At 52.4% G+C, this 25,785-nt stretch overlaps 4 protein-coding genes across 4 annotated transcripts; 2 read left to right on the forward strand and 2 right to left on the reverse strand.

The window, feature by feature from the left end:
- Positions 1-814: 814 nt before the first annotated feature.
- COCSUDRAFT_48085 (hypothetical protein) lies at positions 815-2,812 on the forward strand (the record flags this gene model as incomplete). Its single annotated transcript, XM_005645869.1, has 4 exons — positions 815-1,024; positions 1,340-1,488; positions 1,786-1,936; positions 2,315-2,812. 4 exons carry the CDS (start codon positions 815-817, stop codon positions 2,483-2,485), a joined length of 681 nt encoding a protein of 226 aa, XP_005645926.1. The 3' UTR covers positions 2,486-2,812.
- Positions 2,813-4,349: 1,537 nt separating this feature from the next.
- COCSUDRAFT_56602 (C-terminal processing peptidase) lies at positions 4,350-8,221 on the reverse strand (the record flags this gene model as incomplete). Its single annotated transcript, XM_005645870.1, has 8 exons — positions 4,350-4,554; positions 5,075-5,286; positions 5,850-6,005; positions 6,338-6,484; positions 6,838-6,954; positions 7,202-7,352; positions 7,755-7,991; positions 8,145-8,221. 8 exons carry the CDS (start codon positions 8,219-8,221, stop codon positions 4,350-4,352), a joined length of 1,302 nt encoding a protein of 433 aa, XP_005645927.1.
- Positions 8,222-9,218: 997 nt separating this feature from the next.
- Positions 9,219-13,756, reverse strand: COCSUDRAFT_48086 (DUF791-domain-containing protein). The gene is made up of 8 exons (XM_005645871.1): positions 13,260-13,756; positions 12,955-13,099; positions 12,600-12,768; positions 12,020-12,296; positions 11,480-11,697; positions 10,934-11,098; positions 10,388-10,519; positions 9,219-10,034 (listed from the first exon to the last, which is right to left on the reverse strand). The coding sequence occupies exons 1-8, from the start codon at positions 13,411-13,413 to the stop codon at positions 9,882-9,884; spliced, it is 1,413 nt and encodes a 470-aa protein (XP_005645928.1). The 5' UTR covers positions 13,414-13,756; the 3' UTR covers positions 9,219-9,881.
- A 4,177-nt stretch (positions 13,757-17,933) lies between these two features.
- Positions 17,934-23,461, forward strand: COCSUDRAFT_53972 (histidyl-tRNA synthetase; the record flags this gene model as incomplete). The annotated part of the gene is made up of 11 exons (XM_005645872.1): positions 17,934-18,089; positions 18,417-18,532; positions 18,831-18,958; positions 19,444-19,661; positions 20,033-20,239; positions 20,648-20,826; positions 21,205-21,327; positions 22,043-22,193; positions 22,464-22,652; positions 23,312-23,334; positions 23,404-23,461. 11 exons carry the CDS (start codon positions 17,934-17,936, stop codon positions 23,459-23,461), a joined length of 1,548 nt encoding a protein of 515 aa, XP_005645929.1.
- Between the last annotated feature and the right edge of the window lie 2,324 nt (positions 23,462-25,785).

The raw sequence follows: 25,785 nt of genomic DNA on the forward strand, positions 1-25,785 counted from the left end.
GCTGTGGCAAGCTCAACTAACTTCGAAAATTCAACGGGCTGATCCAGGGTTTCGACCCTCTGGAATCATGCATGCATGGGGGTGTAACTACAATATGTACGACTGCTTTTGCTTGAAGATACAGCCTTCGTAAATCGATGAAGTGCAGTTTTCAATGTGCTTTGTGTTGATCCATACCTTTAAACTAATCCGTATTCTGAATCCTTGGACTTCGCCCGATTGAAAGGCTTCACATATGTTTAACATACGCTGACTCTGGTTTAGTCTCATCGTCTTATAAACAATATGGCATGTAATGATTGCAGCACCTCTAGGAAAGAAAGTACTGGCGCCAGCAGTTGCGAGAAGGGGGTCAGTACATCAGATCGGGAAGCCAGATCGTCAGGTGTGGACCTGCCCAAAGCCCCTTCATCAATCACTGCTTGCATCTCACAGGCCTCATACAAATTTGAAAGTTCTTTTTGCTGTTGCCGACTCGCAGGGGAGGTCCAGTGCGAAGTCTGCAAAGCACAGCCGTCCAAATACAGATGTCCAGGATGCCAAGCTCGCAGCTGTAGTCTGGCGTGCTCCAAGGAGCACAAGGCAACAACTGGTGGGTGCTACATAGCTACCCTGCATTGTCTAGCTGACAAATGCCTTGATCATCGTATCGCCACCATCTGGTGCCCAACCTCTTCATTTGGCTGGCACATTGACAATGTTCAGCAAAGCAGAGCATGTACAGCTCTACAGATCATCAGAAGTTCCACTTGCTGCATACAACTCGGTGCACAGATTTAGGAAAACGCTTGGATTCTTATTAGAGTGTCATGGAATGCTCACTGCAACCACCGCAGGCTGCAGCGGCAAGCGGCAGCGGACGGAGTTTGTGCCGCTCAGCGAATTTGACGAACGGGACTTGATCTCGGACTACAACTTCCTGGAAGAGGCCGCGCAGCTGGCTGACTCAGCTCAGCGCAGCAGGCAGCGACTCAGTAGTGCCCAGGGGCCTGACATTGCAGCTGTGAGGCAGCTACAGCACCAGGTGGGGAGAAGTGACCTCAGCACGCTGCACAGATGGGGCCAAACGTCTCATTATATTGGGACCGATGGGTATCTCTGAGTGCTTGCGTCATCTGTGTTCATAGCACACCTTCAAAGAACTCTGTTAGGCTGATCAATGACCAGGATACACAAGTCAATTTCTACTCACTCTGCAAACCTTTGGGCTTACATGCACCCTTTTTTATGTAATAGCACGCTGTTCAAGCAATTTCCCCCACTGTGCAAGCTCCAGAACTGAAAATCCAACACGGCAATGGGCATTCATCTTAAATTGTTTACGGGGTGTTTTGGGCAGGCTCGGCTGCGCAACATGGACTGGCGGGCAGCACCGCCGGGCAGCGAGGCGCGGCAGCTGAACGGCAGCTGCTACGACGCCCACAAGCGGCGGCTGATGTGGCGGGTGACATGGCGCTTTGACGGTGCTGACTACTCTGCCACTGACGAGTGAGGCTCCGCCATGCCACCTTTGCCTTTCGACAATCTTGTTGCCGTCAATGAGTCTCAGGAAGGAATTTCTTGCTTGGTCCCCCAATCTCTGCGGAAATTTCTTACAGTAGTCCTACCAAGAGGCTAGGTGCAACCTGCAGACAAGCTGCAAGGTTCTAGACTTGTTGGAATTGCCAGATCCAAGCAAGAACCAACCAACCGTGGCACGGTGCTCAGGAAGTACACTACCTCCCACCAGCCGGGGCCAGATAGGCTCAGAGACATTGCTGGCTTAGACAGCATTTGCTGGTGCAGGAAATTGGACGAGCAGACAAAGCTAGCGGATGCGCTTGCACAGCATCTGAAGCTGGCGCCAGGGCAGGCACAAAGGCATGCGCTGCTGAAGCAGTACGCTGAAGCTGGCCCCCAGCAGCTCACCATGCTTCTCAAACAGGAGGGCCGGCCGGTGAGCGCCCATACCTGACAAATTGGCTACATGATGATCAATTATGTAGAGCAGCCAAGTTCATGCCAGGACGTGCAATTGGTGAAAATTGATGGCACGCAATATGACATAAAATTGAGTTACAGATATGCCATAAAAGAGCAGGGCTGCTGTGCATATAGTGAGACGCTTCGCTGAGTCTAGCATGAGGATCAAGGCCTCTGCTTGATTGATGCAATTGTAGGATTGCAGCATGAAATTGCGGTCACATGCAGGTCAACACTGGCGAGCTTGCAGCTCTCCTTTTCTCACAATCCTCACACTCACCCAAACGAAAAAGGTTTGTTCCTGCCAGGGTTTGCCCTCCTGTGTATTTTATGAGTTGTCTGTGACTCGCAGGCTGGCTCGTCTGGGGAGGCGTACCATCGGCTGATGCCCAATCACACGCTGCGGCTGGCGCTGGCGCAGAAGACAGTCATAGAGCATCCAGTCATCCTCCTTGTGCTGCCCAGCGAACTGCCCAAGTATGACATTCTCAAACCGGGCGAGCACCGCTCAGGAACAGTCTAAAGAGTCTTTCCAACCGTGAGATAACCAGATGGTCTTTTTATTCAGAGCTGTGCATCAGCATCTGTCTGTGCATGTCGAATAGGATGGCAGCTGGCCAAGCTTCAAATTGACATTCAAGTTGATGGTTGAATGATTCAACACCACGTTTGTTGGTTGTCACTCGTTGCCATCCCCTTGATGTAGGTGTTTTGATTGGATGTTTTGGGGATGCGTGCTTAAGAAGGGATCACAGATGAGCAGCTGGCTGCAATTGCTGAGACCGTCTTGAAACACCGAGAGCTTGCGTTGGTTAAAAAGGTCTTGAATAATAATTTTGACGATCCCTTACACATAGTGTCACACGGTGAACCCACAAAGTAGATTTCATTGCGCAAAGAACGCACTTTGGCCCAATATCCTCCCGGCAGATTGACGTCTCTGAAACAATTTCCTTATAACACCCTGCAACTGGTCAAGATGTCCATTCTAGAAAGCATTTGACAAAAACCCAACACAGACAAATCACGACCACAATATTCTCACACTTGTAGAGTTCCAGACGTGCTCTTGAGTTCTGACCCCTCATTATTTCACCAGCATCAAATCACCCGCTGACATCTCTACAGCTGTGCAGCAGTCTCATACATCTGCACTCATACAATCTCATGCCAAATACCAGCCATCTAAATTGGTACAAGGCCAAAGCCACATCGTCTACAAGCATCACACCATACAATTTGCAAAGCAACACATCCTTGCACACCAGATAGAAGAGCACGAAAGGTACATTGTTCCCAAAGAAAAAATATCACCGCTGCGTGATTAAACACGACGGGATCCTGTACTTGCACATTCAATGTACGGTATGAAGACACCCAATGCCCAGGTAATCACCATATTTGAATGCTACGTAGGATTACTCTATCACAAGCCCAGTATAAAACACAGCCGCTGCTGTGTGCGCTGCCAGACAATCAGAGCCTGTGCCCTGAAGCCTCTTGTACAAATATCATACAAAGCATGTTTCATACAAGGCAGCCGTTGTGCTCTCCTCACTCTGCAAAAGCTCAGTTCCTTTCTGATACACAGGGCCTCCCAACCACAATCATCTCGCTGTCAATTTTCTTCTCGGCAAAGAATGCAATCCGACCGGGCTGCTTCCACCTTAGGCAAGCCTCTTAAACCATTAATCTGAGCCGCCATAGCTTTGGCAGATCTTGTCGGAAAAATACCGCTTCAGGCAAACAAAGTATTGTAAGGTTGCCTGCTTGGTGAATATGTTCTCTGCGCCTGGGGCCAGAGGAACACACCCTTTATTGGTACATCGAGTCTGGAACACCGCATGTGCGAGGGGGCTGATGTGCAGGAAAGCGCCTGCTTTTAGTACAGTTCCGTTTTGCCCAGTGTTCCAGAACCATTTGGCACCTCAGCCACCTCTGAAGCAGAAGTTGTGCAAGTTTCAACCATCCTCTGAATCGCCAGGTTAGTCCTTCAGACGCTGCACTGGAGCTGGATGTACACATCCTTGCGCAACAAACAGGCCCAGAAGCCGGCCTAACATGCTCGGGTGTGAGCAGCTGTCCAATGAACCCAGCTAATGGAGGTCTGGGCAGGGATACACACAGCTTTGCCGGTCGATGCTCCTCTAGTCAAGATCTGAAGACAAAAGCGAGACCCGGCCGCGCTGCTCAAGATCCATTCCTGCCTTCCCTTAATGTGCACATCACAGCCTCTTTGTATGCTGCGGCTGGGATTGACTGTAGCCCAGCGTCACAAGCGGCTTCTCCAGCCCTTGAGAAGCTCACTTGCGGGTAATTTAGCCCTTGAGCAACTCAGGAGCGGATTATCCAAGCCTTCACCCATGGCTTCCAGCCCTTCAGGCAGCTCAGGAGTGGATGAGCTGGCCTTCGAGCAGCTGCTCGGCGGTGAGCACGCAGGAGTCCTCCTGCAGCTGCGACAGCACCGAGGAGGCCGTCTTGCGGTCGACGGGCACCCCCGCCGCCGACTGCCGCCCCGGCTCGCCCAGCGTGCACGCCGTGTCTGGCTGGATGCCCACCTTGTCAATGTCCTCCATGTTGGGCGTGCGGTACCTGCGCAACAGGATTATTGATAGGGGTCGTGACAAGGGATTTCAGGGCCAAAGCAGCACTTGTCAGATACACTGGATGGTTTCTTGCCGTCTTGGTAGTGCTACAGTGCAATTTGAATATTCCGGATGATATTGCACAGCTGCCACCCTGCCCACCACCCCTTTTTGTATCAATATAAATCAGCTCTAAGGCCAGTCTAACCTCAACTTGGGATAATTATCATGTTCATGATATTGCTCCGCTGAGGGAGATGTCACAGTCGACCTGGTCTGGCAATGCCTTGAAGCTCACTGGGCTGGGCAGCTTACTGGAAGTGATAGATAAGCCGGGCACACAAGAAGCCAAAAGGGTGCATCAGCATCTGGCAGCCCAAAGCAATATCCATTCCACCTGCCAAGGATGTGGGGGCAAGGCAACACATGGCAGCTGTCAGATTTCACCAAAAGCTTCACTTCACAGAGTCTCAGCAATTGCCCCTGCCAAGAGTGGTGCATGGGGCATCAGGGAGCAGGGGGCGCACTTGGCGACTGTGACGAAGAGCGCGGAGCCGTCCTCGAGCTCAAACACTGACTGGATCTTGCCCTTGCCAAAAGTGCGGTCGCCCACGAGCGTTGCGCGGCCGTTGTCGCGAAGTGCGCCCGCCAGAATCTCGCTCGCGCTCGCGCTGCCGCCGTTCACCAGAACCGTCAGCGGCTTCTCGCTGAGGGCGTCCCCCGCGTCCAGGATGACTCGCTGCGCCATAAGCAAGGTGAATGATTACTGTTGCACGATCAGAATCACTTGCTGCGCCAAAAAGGGATGTTCGCTTTACAATGAGCATAGCACAATCAGGACTAGGCGCTGAACCATGAATAGGCAGTTGAACCCTATGCAATCAGAATACTCACTGGGCTACTGCGGAATGGCCTGAGTTGCAGTGAGCATGCTCAAGCAGAAAAAGGGGCAAGCGACGGATGCGAAATGCTTCCGATAGATACCGTGCCAGAGGCATTCAACTCATTCTCAGTGCAATGATGTGGGCATGCATGATCGGTCTTTCCGGCAAACTTTCTGGGTCTGTGCCTGCTCAGTGAGCAAAGGCTCAACGAGGATGACAGAGAAGCGAGTCATGCAGGCCCAGTGACTGATTTCAAAGCAACAATGATATGATGGCGCCTGCACCATCTGTTGTGAGGCACAAAGCTGTGTCAGTCCTTCAAGATCTAGACGCAATGCCTCTTGTCCTGAGGAAGCAGACTGTGCAGGCGCCCACAGGTCTTGTTGATGTGGTGGTGCTGCAAAGGCTCTTGACCCACCTGCATGATTGCCATGTGGCCGTTGTCCTCCCGGCCCTGCACGTTGAAGATGGCGGCGTTGCCGTCCAGCCACAGCCGCGCGATGTCCAGCCCCGCGCGCACCAGGCCTCCCGGATTGTTGCGCAGGTCCAGGATGAAACCCTCAGCGCCGCCCCTCTGCACCAGGGTGGTTGATAAAACATGAGTATGCCTTTACTGATCACAGTCCCAAGGACGAGTTACGAAAATATCAGTATAACTGTACGGATCACAGTCCAAGGAAAGCAGCAGCATCAGCACGATCCTCATTGCTCTTGACAAAGGCTCCGTATAAGCAGATTCTCCTCCGGTTGTGTGCCTCTAAACTTCTAACAGAAAATGCAGGCTGTGCAATGCTGGCCACACCTTTTGCATTGTAAGCACCACACGATGCACAAAGGTTGCATATGGCAGACAGGGCGAGAGTCCAGTTCATTCCCAGGACCGCAAACGAGGGATGATGTGAGCACCTCGAGTTGGGTGACGGCCTTCTGCATGTCGGCGGCGGCGTGCTGGCTGAAGTTGACGAGGCGGATGTAGCCCAGCTTGTGCCCCTCGTGCACCATCGCCGTCGAATACACCGGCGACAGCTCCAGCTTCTCACGCTGCAGCCGCACCTGCTCGGTGCCCATAGTTGCAACGTCAGGCAAATATATCATCAGACATGCGGTCATGAGAAGAGGAGCCTGGGGCATCAAGCAGAGGCATGAGCCTCTGGAGCACTCTTGGACTTCTCTACTGAGATCCCTCTGGATGCAGATTGCCCGCTCCTGACTGCAGGTCATAACTACAGACTGAAGGGGCAGCCAGGTACGCTGAGACTTGCGCCAGGGGGAGTCCCCAATTCCGCTCGACTCTGCTTGAAAGACAGTTGAACATTCATGGTGGCAGGATTTATAAGTCTGCATGGGCTCGCCTGCTTAAATTCCAGGCGGGGCGGGTTCTCGGGGCGGCCTGCCACGCCGGGCACCTGCTCGGAGCGCCGCGCGAATTTTACCGTCACCGACGATCCCGATGTTCCGCGCAGCGATTTGGCCGCCCTGTCTCCATCCCAGCCCTCAGTCGTGGTCCCGTCAATGCTCAGCACCTGCGCCGATTCACAGTGTTCTCTTAAGCTCTCCTTATCACTTCCCAACGCGTAATCAAAACTGAAATAGGTGTAAGACGTGCGAGCCAATCTGTCCTAGGTGCAGAAACTCCTGCAAGGCGCCTTCAGGAGTTTCTGCATCCAAGACACATGCTATTTCTACCACCGTGTGTGCAGGATTTGCATAGGCTGGAGACTCCGCAACTGATGCGTTAGACTGCATGTTCAAGCGGGTGATGGAGGCTACCTCATCGCCAGGTTTGATACCGGCGCGGTCGGCAGGGCCGCCCTGGATGGGCGCCAGCACCACAAGCTTGCCGCTGTTGGGGTCAGCCGCTATCAGCAGCCCCACGCCCTGCACCTCGCCGTCCGAGCTCACCCGGAAGTCTGCGTACTCCCTGCAGCATGCCAGGCAAGAATCGTCAATCCTGTGTCCTTTGATGAGTTGGATCCCCTCTTAATAAGAAATCATGCATGATTACCATTAATTGACCCATATCCCATTTACAGACACGTTTCAGTGTAGGGGACATATGCATAGGCATGCACTTTATCGGATCCCAGGTGCTTTGCGACACAGTATCAAAAGCAATGAGACCAATGTGACTGGATCCACGGACACTTGTGGCTCACAGATGCGCGCGCACGAGCTGCTGCACTTGCTGGGGCCATATGCAATGCAGGGCTCATGAGCATTATGCCCAGCACACACTTTTGATGATCCACAGGAGCCTGCATGCAACAAGAGCAGGACAAGAGCATACAAAGTAAGGAAAGGTAAAGAGCATGTGGGGGCGCACGAGGGGGGCACAATGCGGGTGAAGGGGTCTCCGAGCTTCTCGAGCATGGTGCTGATCTCGTGGTAGGCGTTGGCGCTCGTGTCAGCGGTATATGCTGACACAAGGGCCTCGCTGAGCTCGCTCTCCCAATCATTCCCGCCAAAACGTGCATCCACATAGGCGTCCTCAATGATCGTCCAGGCCTCCACCAGGGTCTTCTGAGCCGCAAAGATGCCCGGGTTTGACGACGCAGGGAACCTGAACCAGCAGATGTTAGGCTTCAGTTGGCAGTGCCTCTTCTAGAACGTTCTTCGGAACAAGGTCAACGTCAAGTACCTAGTGCATTACAATAAGGAGCCCTGAAAATGTGTGAATCAGCAAGGTAGGATTACTTAAAGCTGGTTGTCATACCTGACAATTGTCTGCTCAGCAATCGCAGGGCTCTGCGCAAGCAGCAGCAGGGAGGCAGCCAAGGAAGATGCGGCCATCCCAAATCTTCTCAGTATTAGTTGAGGCAGTGCTCCGCTGTTCCATAGGTTGGGACCTGAGAAGGTTGAAGAGATGTCACACTCAGCACGTCCTTATCACTCTTTGAGTTTTGCCCATTTCAGCCCAGCTTTCAGCAGTGCAAGCAACTGAAATGTGTTATTTCAGATTGTGAATGTCTAAATACACAGTACAAGGTATCAAATGACCTCGTCGAAGCCTTCTGAAAGGTATTTAGATTGGAAGAGCCCTCCTTTTTCAAAGGCTCATCAATGCATGCAGCTTGCGAAAATAACATTTTGGGAAATAGAAAAGACACTTACGTTCCACCCTTTTCACGCTGACTCCTGCCTCCTTGCGCTGATTGCCAGACGCTGAAGTCGGTGTCTGAAGCAGGGCAACTCTCCCTTGCACACCGTTACGAGAATAGGTGGGGGACAGTCGCAGCGGCACTCGCCTCCCCGCATGCACAGTATCTTTCAAGCGGGCAAGGCGCAGACCTCTGTAACCACCTGTGTGCGAAGTCATCAAGCCTGGCTGACACCGTGCTATTTCACGCATCCTGCCCTCAGCGCTCAGCAGTCTGGCGAGGACACTGAGAAAGACACAGGATATGTTGCGGCAAAAAAACGGAACGAGGAGAGTCGGTTGATCCTTCACAACTTTCCTTCAAGACCGTTTCCCTCGTTGTTGAGTGGAAGCTGCTGCAGGTGTTAGACCCTGCCCGCTCCTATTCAGGCATCTGCATGCTTGAATGCTCCAGAGAGCAGATGACTTGTTTATGCAGTTTCCTTACATACACCCGCCCATGATCAATTAGATCAACCTCTATCAGGGCATGCATGGCGAGGCACACTGTTCACAGTCGCCGACCAAGTCCACAGATATACCGGTATATATATCCGGGCCCCGGCTGGCGCGCGGGGGGTGGTACAAATACTGAGCACTGCTCACGTTGATTCGGTCTTCCTTGGATCTGGCGAGTCCAACGAGGGGTAGGAATTTGGCAGCCTTTACATGCAGCTTGTCTGCAGACGCACCTTGCCTTCGGCAGGAAAAGCGTGTAATAATAATAATAATAAGATCCCGCGCGATATATCGGCTCGACAGTCACTGATCATGATGACTGATCAGCCTGAGTCATGACCACTGATCAAGCTCAGACCTGTGTGCTCAGCCATTCAACATTGACTCATGTGACATCAAGGCCAGGGCTCGATGCTGGCCCATATCTGACATGGACAACACTACTTTATAATTCTGGAAGCATCTGCACCACACATCTGTGCAAGCTCGAACATCCATGCATGGCTTGCAAAGGCGTATGCAGACCCGCAGCTGTCCACTCAACTACATGCTGCGTTTTCAATACCTCCAAAAGCCCCAGTACAATCTCTCCGGTGTTCACTAATTGATGCCGCGTCCGCAACAGCAGCACCCCGAGTCAAACCATGAGCCCCGCAATATATCCCGGGAATGACTTAGACACTGTCGCGCCGCGGTCGCAACATCTCAATTGCCGGTGCATGTCCATGTCTTGCATAGAGAGGCCTCCAGTCCTTTCACTTGCACCCAGACCGCAAGAATTTAACAAATGTTGTCCTGTGCACCCGTGTACGTGTCAGAGGTTCACTCTATTCACACTAAGCTAGCAGCCCCGCGTCAGCTGCGAGCGCCGGCGGCCTGGCCGCGGCGGAGGGTGCTTTGCACGCGCGAGCGCACGCTGAGCAGCAGGAAGCGGTGCTGGCAGAAGAAGGCGAGCAGCAGGAACAGCGAGCACATGCCAAACATCACAGACAGAGGCACGTTCGCCACCTGCAGCCGCACACATCATGTCATCACGCCCTGCCATGCGCCACATTTGATCATGATCCTGGCGAACGCAGTCTGAAGATCCTTGGATCGATAGATTGGAGATGGTAAGCAGACTTAGGATTCATGTAATGGCCAGTAATGGCCGTGCCACTGGCACGGTGCCACCCTGGTGCCAAGCATGACGGAGAAAGGGAGAGCAAAAGAGCTAAATTGCACCCGGCGGCGGTCTATTTCAGAATAGCAGACCATGAGCATGCAGACCATGAGCCTGACAAGACTCCAACATGCAGAACTTCCGCATGCTGTGGTCTATCCGAATGACACAAATTCAAGTACAGACTTGATTCGCGCACGTTGTAGAGGACGAGGCAGACGAAGAGGTTGAGGGGGATGCGGAAAAGGTTGAGGATGGTCGCGCGCTGGTCCTCGGGCACGTACTGGCTGCGCAGCTTCATCATGGACGGCCAGAACACTCCCACCAACACCTGCCACACAGCACACACTTCCTTCTCTGCACACACTGACTCTCTCTCGCTCTCTGAGGTGCACCCTCAGGTTTGCTACATATACGCCTGCTTTGTGGTTGGCAAAGGGGATCACGAGCGGCCATGGCTTGATGCGCAATGGCTTTTGTGGTGACTCCCTCGCCTGCTGCTTGTGGGAGTGAGGAAAAGGTCCCGGGGCCATATGTGCACTCTGCACCGGTACTGTTTTCAATGCTTGCCAGACCCGCAACAAGTGCTGCAGACATGGGTGCTGCATGCAGCCGGATTTGGTGCTGGTGGTCTCAAAGAGCGCCTATCCAGCAGGCTGCTTTACAGCCACGCATTTGGGCAGGAGCAAAGGAAATTCAACATTGTTCCGAAGGGGGTTTCAGGGCGCCCAAGGTAAGTATTGACAGGATCACTTGCCTCGAATGCGCAGAAAGCGACCAGCTGGAGCTTGGCCTGCCAGGTCAGCCCGATGGATGCCCACGCCTTGCTGTCCTCTTCGTCCTCCCTTGGAGCGTACCAGTGGAAGAACACTGGTACCAGCAACGTCAGCGCAGCCAGCCCGTACACAGTCTGCACATGCACCTCAGCTCTCACTTCATGCACCCAGATCGGTCTTTTGACACCCGCGTGCTCTCATCAATGCGCAGCATTGTTTACCATAACAAACTAGAATTTTAAGAGCTGAGACTTGCATGTGTCCTGGGGCATTCAGTCCGCGCCAGAACCAGAAAAACTTTCTTTCTGACTCTTTCATTTATCAGGGCGGCAGGATGCGAGTGTACCTCATGCGTGCAACAGCCAAAAACTCTTTGGAATGTGTATTGCATTGGCACACTTGATTTGAGAGGCCTCCTACATTATCGGCTGACTTATGAGCGGCAGGGGCGCTTCCTCAGTGCAGCTGTCCCAAAACTCCCAAAAGCTGTCAAATAGGTAAGATTAAGAGCCCACCTTCATGTAGTGGCTGACTTGGTAGCGGCGGGGGTCGGAGAGCAGGCGGCCGGCGATGGTCGAGCCGGCCATGCAAGCCATCATGAAGCAGGTGAAGATGAGGCCGTGCTCCAGGTGCTCCCCATTGGGGCTCAGCGCTGGCGTCCACAGGAACACAAACGTGTACATGCTCGTCTCAAACAGGGACTGCATCGCCCCCAGCAGCGCTATCTTCGGGTCTGCGAGGTTACCAACGCACATCAGCGGTGCATGTGATATCGTCACATGAAGAGCCCTTTAGTCATGGCATTTGCCTCACAGCACAGAACCTCCACTTTGCGAATAGTCTGATGTGCGCTCGTTCGCATTGTGCTCATGTGCAGAAGCTGTTGCGGACGCTTCCAGCAGGACTGGCCGGGGCATGTCTCACCGCAACCACATCTTTGCTACCTTGCAGCGCCATCTTCTCTCCCTGACTGGACCCCCCATGGCCGCGGTGTTCTACAGCAAAAAAAACATGGGAAGACGTTGACTTTTGATGGGCAAAATGTGGGTGCCCACCTTTCCTGATGGCCCGCATGGCGCCCCATATCTGCCCCAGGAAGCCGGCGCGGCTCTCCTTCCCATCGTCCCCAAAGTTTTCCGTCCACGTCAGCAGAATTAAAATTCCCCCCAGCAGCAGCACGGCGTGCGCAGCGTCAAAGGGCGCCACCGGCCCCAGAGAGAAAGCCTCAACCAGGGTGTGCGCCGCCAGGCCGCTCAGGATTGCCATGAAGCCGTTGCCCACAAACACCGAGGCTGAGAATGTGCCCCCCAGCCAATCGTCATCGTAGTTCCTCTGCGACAAGGGCATCAAGCAGGGATGCTTCAGATGTATAAGGGTATTATGACAGGGCTGCATATTGGCTCAGTATTAATTTTTTCTGCCTCGCTATGCCTCAATTACAGAATGGGGATCGTACACCAGGGCTGAAAGATGTATTCAACAATGCTGTCCTGATCATCGTCGGCCTGAGAGGTCACATGGGCTTGAATGTGGGTGTCACCACCCTAGGTTCACAACACAGTGTCCAGTGCTGTAGGCATGCTTGCAGTGCAAGTCTGGTTGTGCATGTGACTGGTTTGAGAAGGAATTGCTTACCTTGCTGTGCTCTGCCACCAGCCATGACTCGAAGGCTGAGTTCAGCAGGGATGTGGCAACTCCGCTGAACAGGCGGCCGGCTAGGAGTACGTTGAAGTCGTTGAAGTGCTTTGTCACGCAGCCGCTTGTGTACATCACCACATATGCCAGCGCTGCCTTCTTCCTTCCACTGAGCAGCACATGCAAACGCTCAGCCATTTGGTTACCAGAGAGTATATCTATATATATATGATAAGAGCCCACAAAGAAGCCTCTGCCATGATTAGCAAATGTTCGATCGTGCAGGACACAGTTGTGCAAGCTGCAGGAGGCATGAGAGGGGCCATGAGATTCAGGTGATGAGAATGGTGCGCACTATTTGTCTGCCAGAGATCCGGCGATGGTGCCAAAAACCATGGAGGACGCGAAGCCTCCAATGAAGAGCCGCCCTATCTGTCCTCTATCAAAGCCATAGTACTGGTACAGCGCATAGACGTATGGACCTTGCAGCCAGTCTCCAGCTGCAAACACAACAGCTTGAGCCAACTGCAACACAATAACGCAAAGAAGCAACGACCAACGCATCAAGGATTCTTCTGCATTTTCAGGGAGTCTTTTCCGGCCTTTGAAATGCAGACAAGCAAGCAGAGAGTGCGAGCAGAGTGTGCTGTGGAGCCCTACCCATCATGAGTGCATACACCAACACATAGTTGGCTCTGAACCGCAGAAATTCTCTGTTTGTTGTGTCAAGCTTGGAACTTCGGCGTTTGAAAAGCTCCAAGACTGCTGTCAGTGCTGCCAGTGAGGCAAAGGTGAGGAGTAGGAATCCGTCCATTGTGGAACTCTGAAGGAATTAGTTCTTGACTGCGCCCTTGAATCAATCTTTCATCTGCCGAATGTCTCTATTTATCATACTTCTTTGCGAAATTTGCTGGGCATTGTGTAGGGTCTTCAGCAACAAATCTGCATGCCCAGTCTTATTGGACCCAATACACCGCGTGTCGCCTAGTCATGCAGTGCCACTAAGATGCATTGTCGGCATTAGTTTCATGTATTAATTTCATTCTAACAGAATAGCAGATCTCAGGGACGAGGACCCAGTCACAGCATCGACCGAACTGAAAGCGAACGTTATTGTAAAATTTTTGTTGAGGGTTCTTGTACGAACTCAACAGCTTTATATGCTTTCAGATTCTGGGTCTTAGATCAAATTTTGCCAGCAAGCAAGGATGTGGAAAGATGGGCGAGGCGTGGCCAGTACCAATAAGGATACGCTTGCATGCCTTCTTCCTTACATCCATTTGGGAGGAGGAGGGAAAAAGTGAAAAAACGTGTGAAATTGATGCTGTGTTGCTGTCGCATCTGACGACACTAGGCATCCTGAAGGATCTGCAGTACAGGTTCTAATTGAAATCTAGTCGGCTGCCAAAGCCCCCAACCTGAAGCACAAGGCTTTTTTAGGAATTGTGAGATTTCGTGGAATGGCTACTTCCGCATTCCCGATCGGTGGTGTTGGCGCAACTCTCAATGCTGATGATGTCCTTCAGATCGCAGCAGGCAAGCTGCGAACATCACTGCATTTATTGTGGTTTTTGTTGAACATCACAATTTCCATCATCAGTAGATTTCATGTATTATATACGCGGTTTTTCCATGCTCACGTACTGCATTGCAATATTGAAGCTTGGTTGGAACATTGCATGCACAGGGCAAGGTGTCAGCTTGGATGGCGCTGCTGCGACTAGGATAAAGAAAGCATCGCCCCCTCCTGCAAGTTTTAAGGCTGAGGAAACCACGGCAGGCACAGCTTCTTCAGGAATTCAAGACTGGGCCCTGACACAGACCCAGGCATCTGCTCTAAAACCTGCCTAGACACCCTTTCATTCAAGCTCCGATTCATCGTTAAGCTCACCTGTCAGCGTCCAGACACACACATCAGATCTAAATTGGGTGACCCGCCTGCGTGCGCTCTGTGTATGACCAGAACCATGTTCGCGCAGGTTAGAGCAGCAATTCTAGTACGAGCCCTCAGCTTAGTCAATGGCAACAGCAAAGTGCGCCTGTCTATTGTGGAGGCCCTCATAAATGCCCTTAACAGAGAGAAGGGCCTTCAGCTGAAGGCCAATGCATTTGACAGAAACCTGCTGAGGCAGCTGGCAGACTCCCTAGCAGGTGACCCGCTTGCCCTGTGCATGATACCTCGGATATTCTCTTGAGACGCAAATTCACAGGGGGTAGTACAGATCTTACAGGGATTTGTCGTTAATGCTCCCTGATTTTTCAGGCAGATAGGCAAATCAAAGAAACGAGTTAAATGTATTCACAGGTGTAGGAGATGCGCCACTGTTGGAGCCTCCAGGCATCAGTGCAGAAGAGAGGACAGTGCTGGAGTCTGGGCAGAGCGCCAGTGCTGGCATTGCTGCACTCGTGGTGGCAGCCGGCAGGAGCACAGTCAGCGCTGGAACTGCCGTGGCAGCCCTTAGCAGCGAAGCTCTGCAGGCCCAGGTGCTGCCATCTGCTGCCCAGGACACATGCCCTCTACTGCTTTGCAAAATGTGGCGTTGCTTTTTGTTACATTTTCTTCACAGTAAGGCATGCATGGGATTGCATGTACTGGCGTTGTGCTTCACTGTGATCAATTCCATCATGCTGCATTTCCCACAAGCAAATCATATCTTGGGCTTGTTTGTGTATCTCTCCCGATGAGGGAGAGTCCAAAGATGTCACATGATTTATTCTTTTCTCATCTTATATGGATCGTGATAAACTGTGTTTGAATTATGAGGAGGTGTGGTGTGCGCGCAGACAAAGGCGTTTGAGGACGCGGCGGGCGAGGGGCAGGCGTACAAGGCAGCGGCGAGCGTGGCAGGGGAGATGAAGGGGTTGCTGGAGGGTTCTTCGCGGGTCAACCCCAGGAAAGGGGGAGCCGGCGCCGTGCGCAGCATCCTGGCCGTCCCGCAGGTGCCTCAGAGGCCCCTTGCAGCCCCTTGGATTTGAATGTAACAATTTGTCTTTTCCATTGAACCGTCAAGTCTCTGCTCAGCAGCAGCAGGTTGCCCAGGTTGCCTGTCAGCCATGCGGCATGTTGCAGGGATTGCGCGTACGCAGCCTGCCAGCATGAAATCAGCGACTTTTGCAATTGTGTGCTTCTGCACCAGTCTTGCACAGCGCAAATTTAAACCAAGGTCGACGTAGGACTTAAGTGTGCTGACGCTGTTTTGGCATGCAAGCTGATGCCTGTGCCTCTTCCCATGGAGGACAGCAAACAACATCAGCAAGCTAAAGTTCCACTAGTGACCTTCGTTGAATTGTGCTGTGGGCAAGACAGGCATGAAGTTGCAAAGTGCAGGTTCTGTCTACCAAAACTTAGTACTCTGTAACATGCCTGAGGTCTGGATGAAACCAATCCAAAGATTTCCCTGCGCAGATACACGGAGCAGCGGAGACAGCGCTGTCAGCGGCGGCCGCTGCAGTGCGCTCAGAGCTGGCGACGGCGGCGCCTGCGCCAGAGAAGGTGTCTCAGGAGGCGCCCTCGCTGCAGCTGGCTGAGAGCCTGCTCAGCCTCTCCCGCTGCCTCTGCGCTGTGGCTGTCAGGAGCGCCGAGCGGTGCAGGCTGTACTCTCCAGAACTCCTCGCCCTGGAGGTGATCTTTTCACCTATATTGTCCACTGCCTATGCAGTTGCTACATCATGTGCAGCTCGGCTAGGTTCTGACAATCGGCTAGGATGAGGTTTGATCGCTGGAAGCTGACTAGAAGGCGGGAAAACGTGGACGTGGCACAGCAGCTTGCAATTCATCCCATACTTCTCGCATTTGAGTTTTCTGCATCAATGCAAGCATTTTATCACCTTTTACTACCAATTTATGTCCGCATGTGGTGACCCTGGCTATAAGCCTTTTGGTCACCTGATGTTGATGTTTGCCGGTGGACTCCAATGATGGACCTCCCCACTTCAGTGGCTTCTAAGAAGGGATTGGCAATTGCACATTGCAAGAAATTTGGGGACTGAGTTGAGGGGGTGCATGAAAGGGGTGTTGAGATAATGTATATGGGGCACAGGGGGTGCGGGGATGTCAGACAGCAGTGACAGAAGCAGTGCAGCTGTCAAGGAAGCAGCAGCTGACAGAAGGTTGCGATGCTGACGAGGATGTGCCCTGCCTGGCAGCTGCGCTGTCAGCCGCCTCCGCCCTGGAAGCTGTGCAAGGTATGCCTTCTTGTGGGGATCACGCCCTCACCTCATAATCAGACAGCCTCATTATTTGCTACTTGACAGGAACTGCAGCTGTATTCGCTACTTTTGTAATATGTCTTGTCGCCACACGTTGCAGCTGCTGCAGTTTTGCATATAGTGCTACACCGCATCCATACATGCAGAAAGATGCATGGAGCTCCAAGAAAGCAATCTGATTTTTCTTTTGCTTTTGACTGGGCAGGAGCCATTGCACTGGAGGCAGCGATGGCAGTGGTTGCTCTCAGAGCACAGGAGGGCCCTCAGAGCAGCAGCACAGAGGCGCCGGCAGCACAGGAGGATGTTGCGGCAAAGAAGAAAGACAAGAAGAAGGCCAAGGGGGCAGGTGACAAGACACACCACACATTTTTCCCGCGTTGTTTGCTGAAATTATTCTCTAAGCAGCTGAAATCTTCTTCATCCAATTCTAGCGGCTTCATTGTTTGGACAATATGACGCAAACCATATCTCCCCCTCATCACTTAGCAAGCCAATGCATGTATGGATATAGGATACATCTAGTGAGTGCGTCCAACAAGGAGAAGGATTTCGGCATCCTCTCCATCAGGGTCACCGCATGCGATCATTCTCAAAATATAATGCGATAAAATGCTAGCATTACTGGCGAAAAATAAAATGCGATAAAATGCGTTTGGAACAATTTTGCCATTGTTTTATTGGGCAAAACGTAGGTATAGCCAGGTAAATATAAGGTTTTTCCTGAAAACTCAAAGTAAAACTCTTTTGGAATGTTTTTTCTCAGTGTGGACAGGCTTGGGGATGGAGTAAGTCCTCAAAGGGACTCTAAAGGCCCCCTAAAAACACTTTTGAGAGGATCGCATTTTATCGCATTCTACTGGCCCAAAAATAAAATGCTATATAATGCTCGCATGCAATTATATATCGCATTATTCGCATTATCGCATGCGGTGACACTGCTCTCCATGCAGCTTGTCTGCATTTGCACCTTGCCTCTGGCACATAATTTTTGTAATAGTAACAAGATTATGATAGATGGAGATTGGGAAAGCACTGCTCTTGCTGCTCTATTTTGTTTTCTTACAAAGACACAACCTTGTCAAAGCAATATTGCGCGTAGGATTTGCACTAGGGAAGGGGACGGCTATGTGGAGGGCGTTCCTGGAGCAGGCGGCCGGTGCGCCATCAGTCGGCCTGGCCGCGCAGATCGCCAAGCTGTCTCTGGGCGACGGCGCTGCGGCGGCCAACGGCGCGGCTCCGGCCGCACAGGACGGCGCCCCGCTGCTGCAGGCTGCCGTGAAGGTGCGGCCTTATTAAGCACCCTATATTACAGACCCGCTTCAACCCTCGCACTCAGCAGACCTCATTGCTGCCTTAAACAAAAATTGAAAAAGAGATTGCACCAGTCGTCAGGTCCCCTTGTCACGATGGGCATCGTGGTCACAGTATGTCAGGGAGCAACGAGAGGATAGATGTCTGACAGCCGTGCGCCTGGTCAGGCTTGCTCATACACATCACATTCAACCACGGTATAACAAGACGCCCCTACAGGTTGAGAATTTTTTCATATCCCCGACGCAGGGGGTGAGCGCAGCGCTGGACCCGGCGGGCAGGCTCCTGGGCCCGCAGCTGGGCAGCGTACGGGCAGTGCTAGAGGCCAACGCGGCGCGGCGCAAGCCCAAGATCGCCAAAGGCACGCGTGACTTCCTGCCGGCGCAGATGACGATCCGGCGGCACGCGTTCAGGCACGTCCTTTCAAGAACTTTCAACAACTTTGTAATCCCTCTTTCATAGTTACAGATCTGTCAAGTCTCATCTGGAATGCATTGTTTGATCATGAGTCCTCAAGCAGCTGTACATCTTACCCTCGAGATTACACACTTGAAATGAATCTTAAGCTTTTTCTCTGCAGCACACATGTTAAGGGGATCTTTCCTGACCTAATGCTTATGCTTCTGGCTTCTGGGGCAGGGCCAACCTACTAGGCACACCTTGTTTATGATTTAGCATTTCTGCTGATAGGATTTATGCGCATGCGTTCAGGGTGATAGAGCGCTGTTTCGCACGGCACGGCGCGGTGGCGATAGACACGCCGGTATTTGAGCTGCGCGAGACGCTAATGGGCAAGTATGGCGAGGACTCCAAGCTCATCTACGACCTGGCCGACCAGGGTGCGCAATTTCTTTGATTTTTTCCTCATCTGCCCGCATTGGCAGGAGCAGTCAATCACCAGCCGGGCTTGTGCATGCACCAGAATATGGGCTCATTTCTCGATCTGGGTGTGTGAGAGCTCATGAGTTGAGAAGGAGAGTCCGCTTCATTTGCATTCTCTGCGGCCACCATTCAGCATGCCCTTAGCTGTAGCAGTCCGCATGCATCCTCAACAATCAAGGCGGCAAGGATCACTGTGGCTGCACAAGTGATTGCGGTTTGGTTCATATTCTCATAAGTTTGCTGGAGAGGTGCTCTCTTCTAAGATGCATGCATGCCTGAGACTACAAAGGCATTGTAGGTGAGGCTTGGGCCATCATACTGTCTCCATTCCCACAATATGTCTGCAGATGCGCCTTCCCTCCTGGCAGGAACAGCGAGTGGCAAGGAAAGTATAAACGCTGGGAGTTATATTCTGGCTTATGCATGTGTTGCGCGCGCGCAGGCGGGGAGATCCTGAGCCTGCGGTACGACCTGACGGTGCCATTTGCGCGCTACGTGGCACTGAACGGGCTGGGCAACATAAAGCGGTACCACGTCGCGCGCGTGTACCGGCGCGACCAGCCGCAGGCCGCGCGCGGAAGATTCCGCGAGTTCTTCCAGTGCGACTTTGACATTGCCGGGGCCTACCCGCCCATGGTGCCCGACGCCGAGGTCCTCAAGGTGGGGCGGCCTTGCATGTTTCTATGTTGTCATTACTGGTGTATAGGAGGACTGTACTGCAAACAGATTACCAGATCTGGCCAGTGTTGATCTGGTGGCCCGGCAAAAGAGGTTTCTTATGGAGTGAGGGCCCAACAACACAGCGGGCGCTGGTTGCAGAGGCCATCCTCTTCTAACCCACATTGTGTCGGCTGTAGCTTGTTTTGCGTGTAGCACATAGGAATGCCAGCAGAGTGTCGACCCTATTGTCAATAATTAGGCGATACATAGGCCGAGTGTTGAATGCCGTCCTCCATCCTGTTCAGACTGGGGCACCGCTGATTTTCCCAGAAAGCGCGTGATCAGGATCTGTTTGCTCGCGTCCTGATCAGGTGCTGGTGGAGATCCTGTCAGAGCTGGACATCGGCGCCTTCCGCATAAAGCTCAACCACCGGCGCATTCTGGACGCGATGATGCGCGTCTGCGGGGTACCTTCCAATAAGTTCCGCGCCATCTGCTCCGCCATTGACAAGCTCGACAAGGAGCCCTGGGCCGCCGTGCGCACAGAAATGGTCGACCAAAAAGGCCTAGCGCCGGAGGTATGTCCTGTGTGGCACTAGAGTGCTTTTCTAAGGCCCCTGAAGGCAAGGCTGGTCTGAGGCCTTGCATATCAAGCTGCAAGCAATGGAATCAATGCATTGTCTCCTGCCAAGGTGCAGTTGGGATGAGAACTCGCAGTATCATATACTCTGTTGTGCCCGTTGATCAAAGCACTGCATAATGGCATAGCTACCTATTGAGTCTGCTGTGTGAATTCCTGTGGCCATTCGTCCTGACGCCCTTGTTTCTAGCACAACACAGCATGCCAGCCCATCATGGAGGCTGCCATGCGCCGAGCACTGGTGATGTTTCGCTGGGACGGCCAGAAGGGGCTGGGCGCAAGGTATAACCTTGATGCCTTGATCAGTAACACGAGCTGGCAAGATTTTAAATTGATTCGAGCGCAGGCGGCGGACCGCATCCAGCAGTTTGTGCAGGAAGCGGGCGAGCCGCGCGCGCTGCTAGCCAAGCTGAGCGCTGCGGATTATCCGCTGGCGGCCGACCCGGAGGCGGCTGCCGCGCTGGCCGAGATGGGCACACTCTTCGACCTGCTCGGCTCCATGGGCAACGCCCTTGACAGCATCAGGTGCCCTGAGATTGCCTTGCTGCTCAGAATCTGTAGAAGTGTCTGATGTACTTGTGTTTGAGTCCAGGAATTGGAGATCACTTACTAATGATGGCATTCCTAATGGGGCTCTGCAGTACTGGGAGTGGATATCTCTGGCAGAGAAAGAGGCAGACTACCGCTTTCATTTATGGGAGCTGTGATAGGGCCCCTTCATTTCTACCCAGTGTAACCTAGAAGCATGCAGCATCACAGACCAGGTCATTGGATTTGGCATTTTAAACCTATCTCAAAAAGCCTCTGCAGCCCCGCCTTTTGGCCCTTGCATGCACAAGATGCATAATTGCATACACCTGCATATTGCGTAAATAGAGCCTGACTGGATGGTGATTGCTTCAGGTTTGACCTGAGCCTGGCACGCGGCCTGGACTACTACACAGGACTCATCTACGAGGCCGTCCTAGTGCCCACTCCTGGCAGCGATGCAAACGAGAACGTGGGCTCCATCGCGGCCGGCGGCAGGTCAGCCCCCTGTTATTATTGTTATTGTTATTGTTATTGTTATTGTTATTGTTATTGTTATTGTTATTGTTATTGTTATTGTTATTGTTATTGTTATTGTTATTATTATTATTATTACACGCTTTTCCTGCCAACAGGCAAGGTGCGTTCTGCAGACAAGCTGCAGTTGAAGGCTCCACAGTTCTACCCTTTGTTGGAATTGCCAGATCCAAGCAAGACCCAATCAACCGTGGGCACGGTGCTCAGGATTTGTACCGCCCCCTGCCAGCCGGGGCCACCTGTTATACACATATATATAAATGGCACCACTCTCACACCCGGTCAGTGTCCAGCACTGACTCGGGAAACATGTCTTCAAGAAGGCATATCTCCTCTCTTTTCATTCCGTGTTTGAAAACTACAAAAAATGTGGGCATCATTGTTGGACTAAGGGCTCCTGCAACTGCTGTTGCTTTCTGAGGACAGCCAAGAAAAACCCATTTCGAGGACTAAGGAAATCTTTATTGACCCAAGAAGAATGCAAGGCGCCCAAGGCGGTGCGAGCGCCGAGAAGAAGGCAAAGGAGGCCGTGCCATAGAAATTGAGTGCACCGTCAAAACAAACATCTGTTGCAGACTAATGGTCACCTGTCCTCGCTCACAGGTATATGGCCCAGGAGCACTAATGAACACATTGCATACATGCAGTAAAAGAAATTGTCTTGTCTCTTGCCCAGGTACGACGGCCTGGTGGGCATGTTCAGCGGCAAGGACGTGCCAGCGGTGGGAGTCAGCATCGGCATCGAGCGCGTGTTCGCCATCCTCGAACGCCGCCTGACAGCCGCCGCCAAGACCGGGGGCGCCACCATCCGCGAAACCCAGACGCAGGCGCGCAATACCTCCTACTGACTATAGGAATGATTTGCAACCGGCATAACATTGGCATGGAAGGCAGTGCCACCGTCACAGGAAGACACCTCTGCCCAGGAGCACGATGTAGGACACAAGCAGTCAATGATTGGCTGATAAGGGACAATGCACACTTAGGTCCTAGGAAGGTGTACACTGAGGTCCCAGCCAGGAGAGCAGTCCAGACACAAAGATACTGCAAATCCGAATTTTGAATTTGATTGTTTTAATTTGAATCGAATTCGGCAGGTGCTGGTGGCGTCACCAGGCAAGGGCATGCAGCTGGACCGAATCCAGCTGGCGGCTGAGCTGTGGGGCGCTGACATCGCGGCCGAGTTTGGGTACAAGGCCAACCCCAATTTCAAGGACTCGCTGCAGTACGCCGACGATGAGGGCATCCCCTTCCTGGTCATCCTGGGCGAGTCAGAGAAGCAGGAGGTGAGCAGCTCTTCCCTCAATTCTGTCTCTTTTTCGGCCTATCGACTTCAGTCGGTTTGCCTTTGTGATCACTTGGCTTGATGGAATATATACTATCAACACCCCTGACAGATGAGTGATGAATGCAACCAAGGGTGATCAGCAACACAGCCATCAGGGTCGATTGGCCTTGCAGCCGCTGTGGGCGCCGTTTGTTACAGTTACTACAGAGTGATAGGCAGAGAGAGTTGCAGCCACCATGGCAGAGTGAGCATCAGACGAAGGGCTGAAGTATCGTCGTCGGTGGAAGGGAATTGCGGAAGTGAAGGCAGAGTGAGCGGCAGAGGAAGGGCTGGATTGCAAGTGAGAACTGTGCTGCTCAGCGTGCTTCACCCATAGGGTGACACCCTTGTCATCACAAGGCAGTGGCACTCCCTTTCAGAACGCCAGAGAAAAGCAGTGCTGCCAGGTTGATCGGAGCAGGGTGTCAGCATGCAGAAGCAACTGACGGCCCTGTACTCACTTCCTCGCAGGAGTGGAATGGGATCTGAAGAGCCGGATTGGCAGCACCCGTTAGGCTAGCTGATTGGGCAGGGCTCTTTGAGAGTCTTTGTAGAGCCCCCTACTTGTCATGAGGTGGTCACCTATGTCTGACGGATAGCTTCACTGCATGCGCGCAGGGCATAGTGCGGCTGAAGAACATGTGGAAAAAGGGGGAGGGGGACGAAAAGGGGGATGCTGTGAAGAGAGAGGAGCTCGTGGGTGTGCTCAGGCAGCGCATTGCAGAGCTTGGCTCCGGCGATGCTCTGCTCAGCAAACTGGCCGCCTGAAAGTATGCTGGGAACAGAAAGGACTGTTCTCTGTTTCTGTCCTTTGGATCAATTTTGTCCTGTGGACTGAACGGTCAGACGGTCTTTTATTTACTTTGCATGGCATTTCGAAAGTTAGCTGTGGATTTTGACGTCAGAAAGGATGACTGTTTGTGGGGATCTTGTCACGTGCGAATTGTAACGCAGTTTTTGGCGTCATGTCATCGTCGAGCGTTCAGAGCATTTATTGGCATACAACTGCCCGTGGGTGGATGAGAACTTACAGCGAAACACACAATGTCTCGCTTACCATTCCTCCTCCTTTCGTTGATCAGCATCGCCAGATTCGGTGGTAGGTGCCGCACCCATCCAAAACAAACCCACAGGGCCCGTGAAAACTTTGGATACTCCCTGGGCATTAGAAGGGGGTTCATGAATCACAGAAGCACTCTATAATCTTTTACTGGGATTTTACTTGTACGAATTAAGAAGAACGCTCGCAAGACGCGACTGAAGTGGTCTGATGAAACCCTTGCGCGTCAGCACGGAGACCTGGGTTTCGCTCATTTATCTCATCACTATCAGGATCACGTAGTTTATATATTTCGAATTATCTACTGATCACAATTGAGATTTATTTTGTGTGGCTTTGGCGCGCCAGGGGCGTCACGCGCTCTGCTGAACAAGACGGCTGCTAGCCCATCACTAGCACCTGCTGTGACATACACCCTGCAATTCATACAGAGGTCCGCCTTTGCTGAGCTAAGATTCGATCCGTCGGGCCCCCAGGCGCCTGGCTCCCTGGTCCTGAAGGTGGGGTTCCTGCTGGCCGCTACATCAACTCAGCCGATGACCTCTTCTGTGTCATAGAGAGCAGTACTAACGAGCTGTAAGCATTTATTCTGATCCAGCAAGAGCTTCTAGAGCAAGCACCATTTGTGTTTTACCGATTTTGCACTGTTCCAGACTTTTACTAGGCCATTCTTCTGCAATCCACTGTTGAGAGGATGTGGTGTTTTGCAACAGGGTGTCAGCCCGCACACAACCTTCTATTCAACCTCGCCTGTGCGGACAGCAGGCATCTTCTCCACAGCAGCCTTTGTCAGCCAGCCGCAATTTTATTCGGCCGGCCAGAATGCAACTCAGTGGCTGGGCGCTCCCAATGCAGCCCTCGTCGGCACTTCCCAAGGGCCTTACCTTGCTGATGAGGTGGGATATACAAGCTCTTCTTGCTTCATATGGCCAAGAATTCTGTCAGTATATCTTGACGTTTTACATATCGAGATAGAAATTTACTCTCGCTTCAATCGCCTATTATATGTTTATAAGTTTCAGGGCTCCATCACTGACTCTCACAGCCTCCATACAGCTGCAAGCATAAAATTTTATTATGATGTTGACTGTCCTCCACCCCAGCCCAGATCTGAGGGCTGAAAGATTTTCCCTTTGCATATTAAGCAGCCACAGTCATGATGCAGCCTTTAAGAATATATTTTCAAGTGATGGCATGCTGGCTGCAGGTCATCGTACTGACGCTGAACTCTGTGAGCTACAACAGCACGATGGACACACTGACCTATGAAGTGTCCCTGGTGATGGACAACATCGGGCTGCCCATGGCTTCAGCGGTGCGGCCTTCTCACTCTGTTTTATTATTATTATTACAGTGTCGGCAAACCCAAAGCCCGAAGGCCATAGGGCATACACACAGAGTGTCTGCAGCCACATCTGTGGGGCCTGAAGGTCTGGTCTGCAGCCCATATCTCACTCTGTTTTCATTTTGTGTGTTGCATATGTTTCAGGTTACATCCTAGCATGCCTGTCACAGAAACTTGCAAGATGTGGATCCAGAATGCCCCTTGCTTAAGGCCTGGGATCTCAGCAATAGGCAGCACACGTGCCTTGCGGCTTTTAATGAGTTGCATGTGATCTTGGCAGTGCCAAGTTGGCACATCTATCATTTGCAGCAGGAGCTTGGCAAGGCTTGCCTCACTCAATCGTAGATGTTGACTTCTTTCCATCCTCTTCATTGCTGTATCATTCTGACTTGAAATATGACTGCTCTGCAGGGGGCGGGCAACACGGCGTTTGGGCGCGAACTTGCGCGGTCGGCCGATTGGCTGTCGTCCAAACAGCCGTCGGACGCGGCTGCCGGGCGCGTTGAGTCATCAACAGTCGCGCAGGTACTTAGTTAGTAATCAATGGGTGGCGGTTACTTCCTGCTGCATATCTGGTGATCTCGACTGATGCCCACAGGAATGCGGGGTTGAGCATGTTTGAGTCAGTACGTTGAAGATATGTGTAATCATCGGCTCGGCAGAAACAAATGCTGTGGCGCAGTATAG

The sequence above is a fragment of the Coccomyxa subellipsoidea genome (assembly GCF_000258705.1).
Source record: "Coccomyxa subellipsoidea C-169, whole genome shotgun sequence".
NCBI lineage: Eukaryota > Viridiplantae > Chlorophyta > Trebouxiophyceae > Coccomyxaceae > Coccomyxa > Coccomyxa subellipsoidea.